This window comes from Trachemys scripta, chromosome 6, assembly GCF_013100865.1.
Source record: "Trachemys scripta elegans isolate TJP31775 chromosome 6, CAS_Tse_1.0, whole genome shotgun sequence".
Taxonomy (NCBI): Eukaryota; Metazoa; Chordata; order Testudines; family Emydidae; genus Trachemys; species Trachemys scripta.
This window is the reverse complement of record NC_048303.1, coordinates 3518712-3537447: the sequence shown is the minus strand read 5'-3', so window position 1 is coordinate 3537447 and position 18736 is coordinate 3518712. Positions and strand designations below refer to the sequence as shown.

Below are 18736 nucleotides of genomic sequence, written 5' to 3'. Positions count from 1 at the left end.
TACAACCTCACTGTGTGCAGTTGAACTGCTGCTGTGTTGCTCCCCAGAAGTGGCTGCATGTCAGTGATGGCTAAAATGGTCCCTGTACATGTAGGTCCTGATTCTGATTTTAACTAAGCCAATTTAACTCCATTTCAGTGGAGTTACTCCAGATTTACACCAGCGCGAGAGAACTGGGCCCATAGTTTTGCATATCAGCTTGTTAATTCTGTAATTCACTTTGGGAGCCTCTGGAGTAAAGAGTGCTGCATAAAAGGTATTGTATTCACTTTCAAATTGTGGAGACTAGAAGCACCGGTTCATTGCTGTAGCTGGGAGAATTACAAATAGACATCTGATATTCCACTGATCAGTATTAATCTTCATCATACTCTAAACCAGGCTGAAAGTCAGGAAAGGAAAGGTAATACTTGGGTACTTCACTTTCCCAGATTTCATATATTGTAAGGCCAGAAGGGACTCTTACACTCATCCAATCTGACCTCCTGTGTAACCCAGGCCCAGTGATTCCTGCATCTAGTCTGATAACTTGCAGTTTAACTAGAACATCTCTTTCAGAAAGACATCCAGTCTTCACTAAGGGTACGTCTACACTACACTACAGCGGGTAGTGATCGATCTATCAGGGATCGATTTATGGTGTCTAGTGTAGACGCGAATAATCGATCCCCGATCACTCTGCCCTCGACTCCTGTACTCCACCGCGGTGAGAGGTGAAGGTGGAGTCAATGGGGGAGCAGCGGCAGTCCACCCTGTGCTGAGAGGACACGAGGTAAGTCGACCTAAGATACGTTGACATCAGCTATGCTATTCTCATAGCTGAAGTTGTGTATCTTAGGTTGATTCCCCCCTCTTCCCCCCCTTCCCCCCCAGTGTAGACCAGGCCTAAGACTCGAAATGAAGGAGAATCCACCACAACTATTGGCAATCTGTTCCAGTAATTATCCTCACTGTTAAAAAAAAAGTGTTTTATAATAGTAGATTTTGTTCTTATTTCAAAATAAATTTATTACAAAAGCTTACGAGGACATTTACAGTTGAACAAAGTGGTGAAGAGGTATCTTCAAAAGAACTCATTGTTTTGACATTGAAGTATGAAAGAAGGAAAGAGGACTCTATTTTTGACAGTAACGCACAAACTAAAAGAATAGCTTTCCCAACAATTTTCTTTCCAGGTATCTAACATGAGTGCAAACAGGACTACAACTTGATAGGAATGCCAGCTGCTGTTGAAGGTGCCATCTGAATGTAACATTGCAACTTCCTTTTCCCTCTTTAGTTAATAGTTCTAAAACCGTGTACTAAGATTTTGTGTAGCCTAAACCACTCTCTAATCTGCCATCCTTATAGGGTTGCCATACGGATCTTTGTTGCACATGGAACAGACATTTCTTGACCTGGAATCTGCATATGCACCTAGAATAGGGTTAATCTCTTCCAAATTAGACTGAAATGAGCTGAGATTCAAAGAAAGCTCTGTTTATTTCCTCTACTATAACTGCTCCTCTGATATAAGCAAGAACATGATGCTCTTCATTTCTAAAGGGTGTTCAAAGCCAGCCTCGGTTCGTTTCATCCTGTGCTTTTCCTTGTCTTTCAGCAAATCTGTGAACCAATTCCCAGTGCACTCTATGGGTTGGCTTCTTGTTTTTTGTATTAACAAGAGTAGGTGCATGATTTTACATCTGCAAAAGGTCCCTCCCATATCCCTGATCTTTGCATAACTTCACCTTAGCACTCTAAAATACAATTCAGAAGGAAAGGAATACAGCATGAAGGTAGCACTCAGCTACTATGCCCAATACAGGTAAATTTCCCTTTCCTTTTACAGATTCTCAAGAGACGAAAGGGGGCGAGAGCACTTTAACAGGCATGTTATTGTCACTGATGCCTTTCCAAGTGTCAACGTTTACTGGAAATGGTTTAAAAATAAACAAAATAAAATCGACACAGTCATTTTACAATCTCAATATCGACACGCACAAAAAAAGCACGAAAGAATACAAAGTTTTACTGACTGTAAATATGTACTGCATACGAGAAACCTATTAAAAGGAATTCACGCATTAAAGGAACAGTTATCAAAGGGGTCTCTAATAATATGATGCCTTGGGAATCAGAGAGGGACAATATGCTGTCACTGGTACCAAAGAAGGTCAAATAGAATGGCACAATGGGAACTAGAGATTATCTGCCAAGATGGCATCCTGGATCTCAAAGACAATCGAATAACATGATGCCATGAGTATTGGAGTTACAACGTGGCACCATGGGAATTGAGATGCTCTTACATCGTGGTGCCATGGGCATCAAAAATGTTCTAATAACATGGGCATTGGAATTTCTCTGTCAACATGACTGTACTTTGAAAATGCAATGATAGTATTGGAAAGCAGGTCAGTGACAAGACAGCTCCCTTATGTCACCCTTGAATTAACTCTTCCCTGTCCTGGCATTATGTACATAAAGCTAATGTGAAATTTACCTGAACAAACACAGCCTTAGCGAGAGTCAAGCACCATGTTTTCAATTAAACATGACTATAAGCTTGGAATCCTGTATAAGCCTCTCTAATGAGTAAGAATCGCTAATGCATTCAGGAAGGCAGCTTTCCCAGGCAAGCTTCTGGTGGATTAGTGTTTTCCTAAATCTTGTCTTCAATGACCCAGTGAACGCTAAGGATCAAATATCCATGTGAAGTGGGCTTGTCAAGGTTTTGTCCTAATACAAAATTAAAGTCCGGTGCATTGTTGCTTTCTCTCTATTGTGACGTTATACCCAGGCTAAGCCTGGTTGATGTGGATCTGAATGCTATGCTATTAATGGCATGCACTACAGATTTAATGGGCTATGGTCATCCCTAGTGTAACACCATTGACCTTAGTGGAGTTACACCAGGAATGAATTCAACAGCAGACTGCAACCGCCCGCTTCTCTTTTGCATTTAGATATTTTCATTTGTTGATCTCAAAGCCCTTTATAAAGGTGCGTGTGAGGAGGTCTCCTCATCCCCACCCTGCCAATGGAGAAACAAGCTCAGAGAAGGGAAGTGATTTGCCCGAGGTCATGCAGTAAGCCAGTAGCAGAGCCGGATTAGAACTCAGGTTGCCTGAGTCAGGTCTGAGCTCTAACCACTTGACTGCACTGCCAACCCCCCTTTACCAGGATAAGACTATACGGTGCCTTTGGCAAAGGCTCATGGGCAAATTTCTAAAGCAAACGCATCAAGGTGTACAAAGAAACTAGGACAGAATATCTCAAGAAGTGGAGTCTCTTGTTGTTCTTGAATCTTTCTCCTTCTTCTCCTTCTCTTCTTTGGTTCCTGCAGTCCTGTGAAAAGTGTCCATATCTGCCAGCCTCCTCAGACTCTTTCCTTATGCTTCACGTTGGCCAACCTGACATTTTCCTGCTCAGTGGATGGGGGAGATGGCTCGTCATGGCATCCAATCATCAGCTGGTAAACCAGCACTCCAGCAACTGCCCCGAGGAAAGGGGCCACGACCGGGACCCACCACCACTGCATGCCAGTACTGAAAGACACAAGAAAATGAGAGATGAGGAATGGGTAGTGGGACATCAACCAGAATAACCCAAACCCTGGGCATCTCAGAATATTTCCAATGACTTTCAATCGGACAAAGGCTCCTAAGTGCCCGAGGGCCTTTTGAAAATGGGATGTAGGCACCTAAGTCATCTAGGTACTTTTGAAAATGTTCATCCCTGTGCTTGAATGACCCAGAGAACTGGAGCTCTCTCTGGCTTCACTGTCACCCTATCAGAAAGCAGTGACTTCTTAAGAGTGAGCATGAATGCAGCCTTTTCAGAGAGCTGTCAGTGCTGTCCCACCCACGCCAGTAGGGAGAGGACTTTCCCCGGCCCCTGTTATTTCCCCATCGCTTCCATTTGGCAATAGCCACGACAGTCTCCAAACGAGCTTATGTTCAGGGAACAGTTGCCCTTCCCATCTTGCTCCTAGGCCTACTTCTCAATAGCAACGCCAGGGCATAAGCTCTGATCTCTGGAAAGGGCTCTGCTCCAGCTGTTTCTCATTGCTCAGGAAATCTCCAGGGAGATGAATGCCTTTTAGGAATTTTAATGTGACACAAAGGTGCCTCAAAATGCAGAGACTGCTTAGGCGTCCCTTTCTGATGGCCACTTCCAGAAGTGCTTGGGTGAGTTACTTTTTGGCCACAGTGTGCCTTGATCCCATCAGATCTAGGTAACCCACGCGCCATGGAGAAAACACTTACGAGAATACTTCTGTGCCCCAGCCAGCAATGGAGGTGAAAAGACGAGGCCCGAAGTCCCTGGCTGGGTTGACGGCGTATCCAGAGTTGAAGCCCATGGACGTCCCGATAACCAGGACCACAAAGCCAACAGTGAACGCCTCTAGGCCCCGGGGGATAGGGTTGTTGTAGGGATCCACAATAGCCAAGACGCAAACAATCAAGGATGCCGTGCCAATGAACTAGCAGGAAAAGGAGGGAGAGAGACATGGTTAAGGTTTGATCAGTCTTTTAACAAAGTCATGCAGCTACTGGGTGAAATGCTGCATGTTTAGAACTTATCCTCTGGAGTGACGAACAGGCATAGTGAAGGATGTGATCTCATTAAGCGCAAGGAACACCAAAGGGAATACAAAGTGGGGAATACTACGGCAAAGGGAACATGTCCAGTAAAGAACCCACGCTTAACAATAGCCTCATGGAAACATCTGGAGCAGAGAATGTCTCTTTCTCAGTAAGGCTACATAGGAGTAGAAAGACATTGGGTCTTTGAGTTCCCATGAGTCTAAGGACGCATTCTTAGCAGCGTCAGTGGGAGAGACTGCACTGCAAGGGGGACATTAAATAGTCCTCTAACAGCCTGCAGTGATACCAGCTCAGGCTAGGATCTCACAAGCTAAACAAGGTCAGTCAGGGTTGACACTTAGAAGGAGACCAAGGTACCACAGAGATCCATATTCATGATTCCCCCATGCTACTATTCCTTCTGTAGGTATGCCCCAGCATAGCGGCACTGTGTGTTGAAAGACGCCACTTTTCTGGAGAGAAATAAAACCAGGGTTCTGCCCTCGTGTGATCATTAAAGGTCCTAGGGCACTTTTTACTAGAGTTGGGTCTTAGCCCTAGTGTCCTGGCCAAATTTTAGTCTGTTTCCATGTGCAGGTCACACTGTGGCCCCTATACCATTAAACCCTCCTGTACCCAGGCATACCCCTGCACTCTGATCCTCATGCTGACCAGTGGATTATTGGGTCCCGACTGGTGAATATTACTGATCTAAATCCCAGGAAACGCAGCATGGTTCTTCTTGAAATTGAGTGAGAGGGCCAGGATTGTCCTGCAAGGTCTCTTACCAGCACCCCCAACTCTCTTACCTGGTCAAAGAATCCATTCAATACATTCAGATGATCAGACGGGTATGTGGCGAAAATGCCAGCAGTGCCATTCGGTCCCGATACAAACAACTGGTTGTTGCCAAAAGCCCATATGGCATCTGGAATGGGAAACAGGTTTGGGTCAGTCAGTCATCACCTGATTGTTCAACAACACAGCAGAATCCGGGGCAGAGGGTGTTATTTGGGAAGCCTAACAAGTCATCTGGTGAATCAAGTCATCTGCCCCAGGTGAAGACGTTACACGGGGCCCTGCGATTGATTTTGGGGGCTTTGAATGCGGGATCACCCTGGAAAAGCGCAGAAATACTAGGATAGCCATCAACCCAACCACAGGAAAATGCTCCGATTTGGACGAGGAAGATGTTTTTCACAGCGTAAGAGAACAGAGTGAGGAGGGACGGCATAAAAGCCGAGTGGTTTGTTCACTTACCAAAGTACAAGCCAAAGACGATGCCCGCTCCTAAGAAAGCACCGAGGGTTTGTGCCAGGATGTAAATAGGCAGCTTAATCCACGGCTCCCGGGCCATGAGGCACAGAGCAAAAGTTACAGCAGGGTTCAAGTGGCCACCTGGGAAAGAGTTTCTCGTTAGTGCGTTCTGAGTGCAGGATCTGGCCCAGAATACATGGAAAGGGACCAACACGTTCAGATAGACACGCCTGCATTCATGTAAAAAGCGCAGCTGCTGGTGCACTCTGGGACTGTGTGTGTGACAACACCCTCCGGATCAAATTCACCCACCAGAACAGCAGCACAAGGCCCATAGGCATTCTAAGCCCCACTGAAACCCTTGAAGGAGGAGCACCTGCTGAAAACCAGGCCAGATATGTGGCCCTCTTCATTGGAAGATATGGGTTAATCCACGTGCCCAGAGCTAGGCAATACCTGGTCTTTAGGGAAACACACTGGATAAAGCCCTTGAGGACGTACTGCAGGGAATGGGACTGGGGAAAGGATTAGATGCTTTAATAGGCCTTTTTCCATCTCTAATTTCTATGACCCAGTGAGGCTCTCAGCAAGAATAAGTTGCTCTCTCTAAATCTATTTATCTATCTATCCTCCTCTATCTATCTATCTATCCTCCATACACCCCCTCTATCTATCTATCTATCTATCTATCTATCTATCTATCTATCCTCCATACACCCCCTCTATCTATCTATCTCTCTATCTATCTATCTATGCCATTGACTTCCAACAGTGATAGTCGTGTCCACTCAGTTGTGTCTCCTGTGCCAGAAGCAGGCATTCAGCAACAGGATGGGTGGACAGTTGCAAAGAGCAAGAAGTATTGAGAAACAAATGACCAACAAAGGGTTCTATTCTCTCCTCATTGTGGGTTCGTCGGTTGCATGAACGCAGAGAAGAAACTATGTTATTAACTATGCATAGGGCCCTACCAAATTCATGGCCACAAAAAACGCATCACAGACCATGAGATCTGGTCTTTTGTGTGCTTTTACCCTATACTATGCTATAAATTTAAAGGTCACAAGGTTATTTTAGGGGGGGTTGCAGTATTGCCATCCTTACATCTGCGCTGCCTTCAAAGCTGAGCGGCTGGAGAGCGGCGGCTGTTGGCCGGACACCCAGCTCTGAAGGCAGTGATCCGCCAGCAGAAGCGCAGAAGTAAGGGTGGCAATATCATACCATACCACCATCACTTCTGCGCTGCTGCCTTCAGAGTTGGGTGGCTGGAGAGTGATGGCCGCTGACTGAGGGCCCAGCTCTGCAAGCAGCGGTGCAGTAGTAAAGGTGACAATACCATACAATGCCATCCTTACTTCTGCGCTGCTGCTGGCAACAGTGCTGCCTTCAGAGCTGGGCTCCCGGCCAGCAGCCGCCGCTCCCCAGCTTTCCAGCTCTGAAGGCAGCGCCGCCACCTGCAGCAGCGCGGAAGTAAGGGTAGCAGTACCGCAACGCCCACTACAATAACCTTGTGATTCCTCCAAAACTTCTTTTTGGGTCGTGACCCCTACAATTACAACACCGTGAAATTTCAGATTTCAATAGCTGAAATCATGAAATTTATGATTTTCAAAATCCTATGCCTGGGACATTGACTAAAATGGACCGTGGATATGGTAGGGCCCTAACTATGAAGCAATGCTCTTTGACCTTTGGATCCCCAACTGCGCATGGCCGGGAGCTTACAGCAAGAGGGAGCCCTAGGTTTGCAGCAAAGCCGTGAAGTGGAAGCCACGTACCTGACACTTGCCCTGCTATCAGAATTCCAAGTGTAACAGCAAAGCCGAAGGCCAAGTTCACAGTCAAGAAGCCTCCGTGGGTTCCTCTACTGAGCACGATCTGAGCGACCGAGCCACAGCCAAACAACTGAAAGAAGAAAAGAACTGATCAAAACTGGCCCAGTGGGTTTTCTTTCAGGAGCGAGAAACTGGCCAAGGACTCCTGAGTGCTTTCCACTTGAGTTCTCCAACCCAAGTCTGTGACCAACTCCACTATGTGCACTTGTGCTGCAGTACAAAATGGGAAAGGTTGCAGGGAAACTTGCTGGCTTGGGTGGAAAATGCCAGGGAGCAGGGTCATGAATTTGCTAGGGACTTGACCACCTCCATCTTCTGAAGCCTACAAAATACTCTCCCTTTTGGTCTTCAAGATCCTCCATAGGCTTGCCAGTCTTCTCCAAGCCCCTCTTTGCTGCCTCTAGCCAATTCCCTGGTCTCTTAAAACACCAGACTCTTTTCTGTCTCCACTTCTCCTTGTTTCTCCAGAGTGGTTGGTACATCCTTCCTCAAAGCTGCTTCCACCAACTCCCTTTCCTGATTATCTGCACCTAGCTGATTCCTTAACCCTTCCCAAAGCCTCCCACTCCAAGATGCATCTCTCCAACCATCAAAATCTTCCCCCCAAGACCTCCAACTTTCAACCATTCTGCCCTGCATCTCTCTTTTCTCCCTTGCCTACCACACCTAGGGACATTATGTGATGCATTTAAACCTACTGTCCCTAGCCTGCTGTCCTCCTTTATATGGAACTGAAATCAGTGGACGTTTGGGGTCTGGACTGGAAACGGGATCAGTTCATAGTTTGCTGGCATTTGCAAAGATGACTATACATGGCTGGAAAACATTGTAAGGACAATACCCTTGATATAAGGAGTTCCCAGCAGCACAGGTGCTGGTCTGCAGCTGTCAGCAAGGCAAAGCCTGGATGGTGTAAGAACATTGTCCACCATCAGCTGGTGCTAGTATTAACACAGCAGCTCAAACGCTAGACCCACAAACCTGCTTAGGGGGCTTCATGCTGCACATAACACAAACCTGCCTAAGACAACCACAGACATTAAACGCTTCAATTCCAGGCACCTCGTAAATTACACCTTGGCTCTGGCATTGCGAGAGGCGCTGTGCCTCGCCTCTTCCTTCCCAGGGCTGGGGACTGGAAAGTATTTGGTGAGCGGGCGGTTATTTGCGCAGGGTGATAAGGGCTGTTTGCTTGCAGTGAAGGGAGGAAGCGAGCTGCAGCCCAAGGATGTTTGCTCGGGTCAATCCCTCATTTCCGGCCCATGTCCAAGAGCTCAACGGCTCTCTCTCCTCCTTGTCCCGCTCCACCTCGCTAGCAACCCAGCCCATTTCAGACTATTGCTGGTGTCTGAATCATTCGCTTATATTTAACCCACGGGAGGAGATCCTGATCTCCGGTGTATCTCCAAGGGTTTCAGTGGAGTTATTCCTGATTTACACTGCAGAACATGAGCTCCGCTCAGCATCAGGCTCTGCTGTTGTGTTGGGCTGCCCCTCCTTATAATTACACAGAGGACCCAGAGCTTGTATCCTGACTTCCTCCTAAAGTTCAGGGATGCTCAGAGCCAGGGCCTGAAGCCTCTTCCATTACTAGTGACACATAGCTCTTCCCCCTTAGGGCTGAAGGATGCAGCCAGCTGCCAGCCCTGGGAGCAAGGTATCAGACCCAGAATCCAACCCATGTAACCTCTCTTCTCCCATACAATTGACAGCTGATGAATGAGTAATAAAATAAGCACCATGCCCTGCTATCTCCTGGGCAAAGATTGGAATGGTCAGATAGACTCCAGGTTGACTCACTAGATGGACTTCCCACACCTAAGTCCCTCTGAACTAAAGAGCCCAGATCTCCACCAACACAGACTCAGGTTGCAGATAAGGAAAACAACAAAGGAACCTACAATGGTACTGCGATGAACTGGCTAGGGTGGATGCAGAGCACCCTCTACTGGATGGAATGAGATCTCCTCGTCTGCGCGTCATAGACCCCGCACTGCTCGAAGCGGTTCTCCTTTAGCGCACTGTGCTTTGGGACCGGGAGGCTCTGAGTACCAACCCCACCAAATACTGAGTGAGCAGTAGAATTGCAGCGGTGAAGCCCCAGCTAAGTGACCCCAGACATGTTACAATATTTTGCCCTTTGATGAGTGACTGTCACCAAAGGTGTCAAAGAGATCTACAGCCCCTAGGCGGAAGGGGAAGAACTATTACCCGGACATTACAGCTGGGGAAGCAGGGATGGAGGAGGCCTGTGGCAAAGCTAGAAACAGACCTCAAGCATCTTGATTCCCATTCCTGCGCAGTAACCACTAGACTCTTTCCAGTCTGTGCTCAGTGGAGCACTGAGGGTGAAATCTGACGTGCATTATGAAGCCAACAATTACTAGCTAGTGAGCTAATGGGAAAATCTTCCCTTTCCTTTCAGACACTTAAATCGCTTCCAAGATAATGTTAGCTGAAGGTTCGGTTGCTACCGTAGCTTGTTGTTGTGCTCCTCTCTCAAGTGGTCCCTTCAGCTGCCGTGTCTGGCCACACACAGGGAGTGGATTGAGGGCATTCAAAGCTGTAATGTCTGGAGTGTGTCTCTTTCTTTCTTTTCGTTTATTCAAGGTTATTTTGTTAGGCAAATATTTATTTTCCTCATGCTTAAGGAACTGGCAGTCCTGCAAATTGCTGGGGTTTGCTAGTAATCTACATACATTTAGGTTGCAGAAAACCACAGTGCAAAATTATCCCACATTTCCCACTAAGCCCTTTGATCTCAGCCTGGAGAAATTCCAAATTTGCCAGTGGATGAGATTTTAATACCCATTTCCCCCATGAATGGTGATAAACCCCTGCAGTGCCTACCAGTCAGGCAAAATGCCACACGGCACCTCTGCATGAGTGCTCAAAAGTCTGGGGAAGGGCAGGGCTGCCGAGGGTGGGTTCAGACCCCGGTGAAAAAATTTTTTTGGGCCCCCCAGCAAGAGCGGACCGGCTAAACAGGGCCGACGAGAGGGGGGGAAGCCGGGGAAGCCAGGCTCCGGGCCCCCTTCCGGACTGCCGGGCCCCGGTAATTTGTACTGGCTTCCCCCGCCCTCGTCGGCCCTGGTTACGGGGCCAATGCGGTAAAGCTGGTGTAACACAATCCAAGGCGGATTAAGGTTTTGTTGTGCCCTGCGCCAGAGCAAGTGGGGGCCCCTCCCTACCCCTTCTGCCTGCAGTCCCCCCTCCCGGGGCCCCTGTTGGGGAGCTTCCCCCCACTCCCCGGCAGGAGCACCAGATGGGTGGCTGAGTGGGTCGGGGCATGGGGACGCCCATTTTTCCAGGGTCCTCCAATTGGCTGGGGCCCCTGAGCATGAGCCCCGTTAGCCTAATGGCTAATCCGCCACTGAGAAAATCTGTCCCTACAAGCACAGAAGAGAGGCAGGCCGGCTGGCATTTAGGGCCAAATTCTGCTTTTGCTGTGCATGTCTGTATTTTTATTGGGCCCCAGCAAACCAAGCCGAATCTTGATCCCAGTGGCTTCCACAAGACACACTCACAGCACACCCACACACACCTTTCTATCAGTTGCATTTGGCCCTAGGAATCATTTCAAATTGCACTCACCATGGCTGCTCCAGCAAATGATTTGTTGTCACGCAGTTTACTGTGGGTGTGGCCACACAGCTGCTAGACATGCGCGCTCGCCGTGGAGATGTCTGGGCTCAGGCTGGAGTCGAGCATCATTGGAGTCTAGCCCCATCGACTAGGCTCTAAATGCAATTCACTAGGGCCATGGCGAGACGTTTTCCATAGCAACCTGCTACTAGGGATGATGTGTGTGAAATATGGAGAAGCTGAACTTTAACTAGCTACCCCAGCTCCAGCACTTTCACCTTACCAATAAAATGTCACACACGCCATAGAAATAAAAAGCTCCGGTATCAAGGTTTGCATCACGCACTCTCGCATGGTCTGCTATTGTATTTCATGTCCCTTGTGCTCCGCTGGACGATTGAAATGATTATTTTAGGAGTATTAATAAAATGTACGAAACCACTTCACAGTGAAGTATTAACCTTACTCCCACGGGTATTTATTAAGTTAAATCTATGCATTTGACTGGTCAGGCACCAGCCGAAGTATTGTGTCCAGTTCTGGGCACTGCACTTTAGGAAAGTTGTGGACAAATTGGATAGCATCCGGAGGAGAGCAACAAAAAACAGTCAAAAGTTTAGAAAACCTGATCTGTCAGGAAAAGTTCAAACAACTGGGCCTGTTTAGTCTTGAGAAAAGGAAACTGATGGGGGCGACCTGATAACTGTCTTCAAATGTATTAAGGGCTGTTATAAAGAGGACAATGATCAGTTGTCATTACACACATTGAATCTATTTCCCCATGTTAAGTATTCTCACACCTCTTGTCAAACTGTCTGTAATGGGCTGTCTTGATTATCACTTCAAAAGTTTTTTCTCTTAATTAATTAGACTCTTAGAGTTGGTAGAACAACTCCCATCTTTTCATGTTCTCTGTATGTGTATATATATCTCCTCACTATATGTTCCATTCTATGCACCCGATGAAGTGGGCTGTAGCCCACGAAAGCTTATGCTCAAATACATTTGTTAGTCTCTAACGTGCCACAAGTACTCCAATTGTTTTCTGTGTCCAATGAAGGTAGGACAAGAAGGAATGGGCTTAATCTTCAGCAACATAAGTGGTCATGTAGACCTGCCCTGAGATTAAAAAAACCACACCTTTCTTAGCAGAGAAAGGCCTGAGATGGGAAAGGTCCAGAGCTGACTAAGGAAGGTAGTACAAGACTTTGGCAGGAAACAGAAATGGGTAAATAATACTGGGGAGATTACGTAACCGATGGGTTTATAAACAGCTCCGGAGAAGAGTGACTCTGTTTGCACACTCAAGAAGGGATAATCACTGGCATTCTTCTCCACAACAGCTCTCTGATTAACCTTTCCCTGCCCAGTGGCTGCTCTTTGCACCTTCAAAGGAGCCACAAAAGACCTGAATGTATTTGCTCTTGAACTTACATGGCCCTGATCCCTGGATTAATCTGGGAACGCTTTGTAGCATTGGCACAACCCGACCCAGCAGGAATGTTATCGGCGGAGTAACAACTTTTCTCTTCAGCAGGCAAATAGAGCAGGGATTAGGCAATGAACCTTGTGTAAATCTAGCATAATTGCACCAATGAATGGCAAGGAGATTCAGATCGGGTTGCAGCCAAGCCGCCTGAATAAGGCTGTTGAAAACTCTTGAGCTGTGATGACAGGTTGAATGAGGGAGATTTGAAGCAGCTCCGTGCAGCACAGGAGAGTTAAACGCCCAGTCACAATGAGAGTTAAAGCCAGAGCCCAAACGAGGGACTCTCCATCCAAATGGGTGAGGCTGGGTGGGTCTGGGGCCCTCATCCTGCAGCTGGCTCTAACGCCCTGTTCACTCTTCTTTTGCAAAGCCATGGCTTGATCGAAAGCCCACTGAGGTCAAGGCAAAACCTCCCTTTGGCTTCCTTCATGGCTGTCCTAGCTACACATGCGGCAGTGAGTCAGAGGGGTGGTGCTGGTGCAGCTGAGGGCAGAATCTGGCTCCATGGAGTTTTGGGAGCAACTCAAGTGGCCTATTATGACGGTCGAATACTGCGAGCCACATGTCAGTGGCAGTCTCCAATGGCAGAATCAGTGCAGAAGCTGCAAGGGGCTTTGGGCCCTGCTCAGCTTCAAATCTGTCTCCTTTTAAAGTTCAAATCTATATGCGTTCATAGCTTTGAATTCATAACTCTTCGGGCTACATAGATCAGCTAGTCGGCCTGCCCCCTACCTAGCACAGTTATATTCAATGTGTTCAGAGCCGTACTGCAGCAGCTATCCCAGTGAAAAGGGGGGAGAGGGATGAGGGAGAGTCTTTCTGCATAAGAGTTGGAATTCATTCCCTGTGCAGAAGCGCAGCCCAAGGCTTATGCACCACTGAAGAACTCAAGAGATAAGACGGTTTAAATGGGGTTTATGTGGTGGGCAGATCTTGGGCTGGCGCCCTGCACAGGGCGTGAATTTCACCCCATATGAGAAAGTTATAACAAATAGCATTGGAAGAGTCTGTTAAGACAGAATGTAGAGGCTACTTTTTTCCCCACTAAAGCAAGCTCAACCATTCCCCGCTGATTCGTGGTAGAAAGGCGAATGCACAGGACGAAGGGTCAGTAGACCAGAGTGCCATTTCTAGCTCTGCCACAGACTTCCCACGATGTCTTGGTCAAGTCATTTAAGGCCTGATCCTGCAGCAAGGAAGGAAGACACTGAGTACAGTGGGCACAGGATCAGGCTGTTAATTTGTGCCTCATTTCTCCCATCTGTAAAATGGGGAAATCACACTCCCCTACTTCACTGGAGTGGGGATGGCCTCGTTAGTGCTTGTGAAGTGCTTTGAGATCCTCAAATGGAAGGCACTAGAGGGAAGGTGGTGTTATTGCCATTTCATTAAATGACTTCCTTGCCCACAAGACACTCCCACTACAACCACTTTTTCAGCATTGTGGTATTACGACCTGCATGTGATATTTTTGCTGGTGCTCGAAGTTGATTGAATTTACACTTAAGTTTTTAAAACTCTAGCAAAATATTAACATAATGCAAGGGCCATGCTTAGCAAGTCTGAAAGCAAACCAGCCTTTCCAAGTCCTATATAAAGCAAATATGGTGTAACAAACTGCCTAGTATGTCTGACTACTGCTGCCCTGTACTGGATGGAATCAGAACAGTTTAACTATGTTTCATTGGCCCTATACTGCTAACAACTGAAGGAGATTCTCCTTTACTTTTATCCCTACAGTCACACTATGAAATTTAGGTTTCCATGGCATGTGGCATAGTTACAACCATGAAGTTCCAATTTGTAACAGTAAAGTCTTTCATCACACCAGTCCTGTTTGAAGAATGACCAACGGAGTCGGATTCAAAACTGCTCTTTGTTCCTTCCTTGTGCCTAAACAACAGTGAAAACCAGCTAATCCACCATGCAAAGTCCGTCAGAGAGCCGAACTATTGTACCAGCCAGATATGAAGGATACAAAGTCTGACCTTTTAGCTAGCTCCGGTATTTAAAACAAAGCAGGTCTGTAGCAATGTACCAGTTGCAACCCTTTTACATTTAAGCCGGGTGGAAAAAGCTGGGCTGATGGAATTTTTTTTTTTTAATTGGCTGCTACAGTAATAATACAAACAGCCGACTTGTGAAATTCGTTTGATATTTGCATTGCTTAACTATTGCCAGTAGGTGGCGCTTTGGAGCAGGCAAGAAGGAAGGCGAAGTAGGAAAAAAAGATCTTAATAATGTGTTGAACTGCAGAAGCAGTGGGGCGTAAATCGCCCCCTCCTAAAATGAGAAGAGAGGTGGCAGTGACTGGAATCTTTAGGTAAGTTCAACTAATTTCCTCGGCTTCTTTTGCTGCACGATTTCCCTGATTTTCTATGAAGAAGGAACATTTTTGACATGCTTCCCGTACAGTGTTTTTGTACCAGGTACAAAGACATTTGTTGCAGGGTAAGGTGCCTCTCTTGGCGCTGTGATCTTTGTGCCAGCCAAAGGCGAGAGATCTGTTGGGGAGAAACTGGGATCACGCCCGGTGCCTTTGGGTGTCACAAATCTTCCATTACAAAGCGCAGGTCTAATGTTACGTGCACAGTCCTACACCTGTTGAAGTCAATGGAAGTTTGACCTCAGTGAGAACAGGAGCAAACCTTAAGCCTACCCTCAATATTAATCTGCATGTATACTAAACCTGGAGAGATGGGGACAAATCCAGCCAACTCTGAGCCTGATCCTACATCCCTTGCACAGCCAAAACCCCAACTGATGTTAATGAAAGTTATGGGTGCAAACAGAAGCTGGGATTGGGCTCTGTGGAAGGTTAAAAATGACCCTATAAAAATAAACATATTTCACTTACACATGATCACATGCTCCACTCCGCACACCAGCTGGGTGAGAGTCAGCCTGCTGGGACTCCCATAAGGGCAGCTTAGCTACCCAGGGTGTGCTCCCACCAGACAGCATTGTTCCTCCAGTGGAGACTGCCAGACTCAGAAACGGGTCTGAGTATATTCAGAGGAAAAAGGTAGTCAGTGGGCTCAGAGCTGGGGATGGGAAGGACCATAGGCAGATGCATGTGATCCGTTCCTATCCCAGGATTAACCAACCCTACCCTCTGCCAGGCTTACATGGAAAGGAAAATACGGGCTAATGTTCTCAGAGACTCTGACTTCAAGCCCTTTTTGTTCCAGTCAGACCCCAGAACAAGGGATGATCTGGGATTGAGAGCAAACTGAAAAAAGCAAGAAGGGAATCATCAATCAGCCTTTCGAAATGGCCCTTTCCTGCCTCTTCTCTGACAGCCAGAGATCCCACTGCATTAAATACAGCCTCTAAATACACTTAACAATGTGAGGGGAGACTGAAGCAGGAAACAGCGTGGGGTGTGGAGCAGAGCAGCCTCCCTGCATTGAATCTCTTTGGAAGGTGCTCCTGGCTCCGAACCCCAGATTCCAATGCAATCCATGACATGTGTGAAGCCCACTCCCACCCCTACAGGCAGAGCCCTGCTATCTATCTTCAGCAGATGTATTTCCAAGAGGAGTTGTAAAAAAAGTGTTTTGTCATTTCCACAAACTCTGTAAGCATGAGTTCAGAGTCTGCCAGGCTGACTCTAAATCCTGCCTTTTCTTTGGTAACCGTTTCCGGAAGCTCTGTCCGAATCACTGACCCATGAATGCCTTGCCTCCTCTGCTCATTAGGGCTAGTAAAACACAACAGGTGATGTGCCTCGGGTTGTTCCCATTGCCACTTTCACCAGCTTTTGCCTAAAGCCCCTAGAAGAACACATGGATTTTCCTGTACAGGAGGGGCCTGATCCAAATCCAACACACACACACACACACCCCAAATGCCAGGGGATTTTGTATCACGCTCTGAGCAGCTGGAATGAGCTTGATTTTCTTTCCCTGCCAAATAGCACAGGTGATTCACAGACAGAAACTGCACAATGATTCAGTCAGCTCCTGCCCACCCTTATTCCAAATAATCCTTTCAAAGCAAAGCATGGCCACTTGGTCGCAAGTAGCTATTGCGAAAGCTGGTCTTTCTGCAGATACAACAATTATGCTATGGGAAACATAGCGTCCCCATTAGAGAGGGTAACATTTTACTGTTTCTCTTGAGCAGCGAGATTTACAGAAGATACATCTGCCTCTCTGCCCCTGTTGCTTTTTAAAATACAAGAGGCTGTGTCTTTCCATTTACGGGAGGTGGCTGGAGGTGCACAGAGCTTTTCAAAGCTGCCACCACCCTTAGCTATTCCAGCTACTGAATAATTTCCGAACCAATTCTGATCTCAACTGATATCCATCCACAGTAGCTCAGCTGAAGTTGATGAAATTGCTGGGGATTTACACCTTGGTAAATGGGATTAGACTCTGATCACATATCTTCAAAGTGATGCACAAACATTAACCAGCCAGTACTAGCAAATTACACCTGTCTGCAGAGTCATCTATATACCTACCTACCATATCTGGAAGGGCCAACATTTTCAAATAGCGCAAGACACCTATATCCATATTTAGCCCCTTAAACCATTGACCTGATTTTCAGAGATGCTGAGTACTAGCAACTACTATGGAATTAGGCCTGGTTCACACTTAGCTCCGTGGAAAATTTCTCCCCTTAAGCACAATAGTTAGGTTGACTTAACCCCTGATGTAGATGCAACTAGGTGGATGGAAGAATTATTCTGTCAACCTAGGTACTGCCCCTCAGACAGGTGAATTAACCACAGCACTCCGCTGTGCTAGGAAGCATCTGCACTACGGAGGCATAGCTGGAGCACTGGAGCTGTGCCGCTGCGGTGTAGACATACCCTTAGATTGCAGTGGTGGAGCTCAGCTCTCCTCCCTGTACCGGGTCACTTATTGATTTGAATGCCCAGCTATAGACGCAGGTTCACAACTTTAGGTACTCAGGTTCGAACCCTTTCACCAAGGCACCTGTTGTCCTGGGGTCTAAGCACTGAATCATTTGTGTCTATTTACCATTGAGACATATGGGGGCCCGCTCCCCGATCCTAGACATGTGGCAAGCAGAGGTAGGCATTCAGCCATCCCGTCAGACTGGGTTAGTATTTTGCAGTGAGCCACAAAACAGCCCTGCTATTCCCCCTCTCACTTGATCCCAGGACAGGCTGCTGAGAACTGTTATTAACACTTTCAACACCAGCACATTTTTAAAATGATGCTTTAAGAAAAACAATCCAAGAAGAGGAACTTTCCCCTTCATGCATCTTCTCTCCTTTAGATGGCTCTTGAAAGGTTCTTTAAAGTTCAGACAGTTTCAGGATCAGAGAAATACATAGAGGTGTGAGAGCAATTTCCTTCCAGTAATACACTTGCTGTTCACACATGTGCCTCCTTATTGGGTCTACTCTGCTGCTAATACATACAGAAAGTGAAATCTTTCAGTACTTCAAAAGATTCATACATCACACTGAATTGGAAGCAACTCTAAAACTGACTGGTTACCAACTTTCATACATCATTTCACACAGACCATCAGGGGTTTACTATTCTAGACCCCGTGAGTCCTCTGGTCAGTTTCATCACTAGTGTAAATTCCAGGGATGAATGTGACTCCTTTGTCATGTCACGTTAGCTTTTCACCCAAATTACTGCAATTAAACAGTACTCAGCCAGCAAGCCGGAATCTTAGCCTGGTCCTGAACAAGGACCGTACGATGTAGTATGTTAACGTTTTTATTGCAACTATGCCTTAATAAAAAGGTTTCAAAAAAACCACAACCGTATCGTAAGTAGTAAAAGGCAGACTTACCACCAGAATCAGGGTCCCCAGGCACTCGGCCAGTGCTTGCCTCACTAGTTTGTTTCTGATCCTCAGCATCTCTCCAATTCTAGTGAGAACTTCCTTTTGCCTCCCCATCGTGGCTGAGATTTCCTTCTAGCCCTGCTTTGGCACAGAGGTGACTGGCTAGCTTTCAGCTCTTCAGCCCGGTGTGTAACTCTAATCCTTGCAGCCCTGGCTTT

At 46.9% G+C, this 18736-nt stretch overlaps 1 protein-coding gene across 1 annotated transcript; it reads right to left on the bottom strand.

The window, feature by feature from the left end:
* Positions 1-995: 995 nt before the first annotated feature.
* LOC117879492 (aquaporin-3) lies at positions 996-18726 on the bottom strand. The gene is made up of 6 exons (XM_034774716.1): positions 18525-18726; positions 7607-7733; positions 5832-5969; positions 5381-5499; positions 4251-4468; positions 996-3530 (listed from the first exon to the last, which is right to left on the bottom strand). The coding sequence occupies exons 1-6, from the start codon at positions 18630-18632 to the stop codon at positions 3362-3364; spliced, it is 879 nt and encodes a 292-aa protein (XP_034630607.1). The 5' UTR covers positions 18633-18726; the 3' UTR covers positions 996-3361.
* Between the last annotated feature and the right edge of the window lie 10 nt (positions 18727-18736).

Bases quoted from the DNA above. Each gene is read 5' to 3' on its own strand.
- LOC117879492 (XM_034774716.1), bottom strand. From the start codon at position 18,632: ATGGGGAGGCAAAAGGAAGTTCTCACTAGAATTGGAGAGATGCTGAGG. The intron at 5,500-5,831 runs GTAAGTGAACAA...TTCCCATTCCAG, and splicing joins CGTCTTTGGCTTGTACTTTG to ATGCCATATGGGCTTTTGGC. The intron at 4,469-5,380 runs GTAAGAGAGTTG...TTTTCCTGCTAG, and splicing joins TGAATGGATTCTTTGACCAG to TTCATTGGCACGGCATCCTT.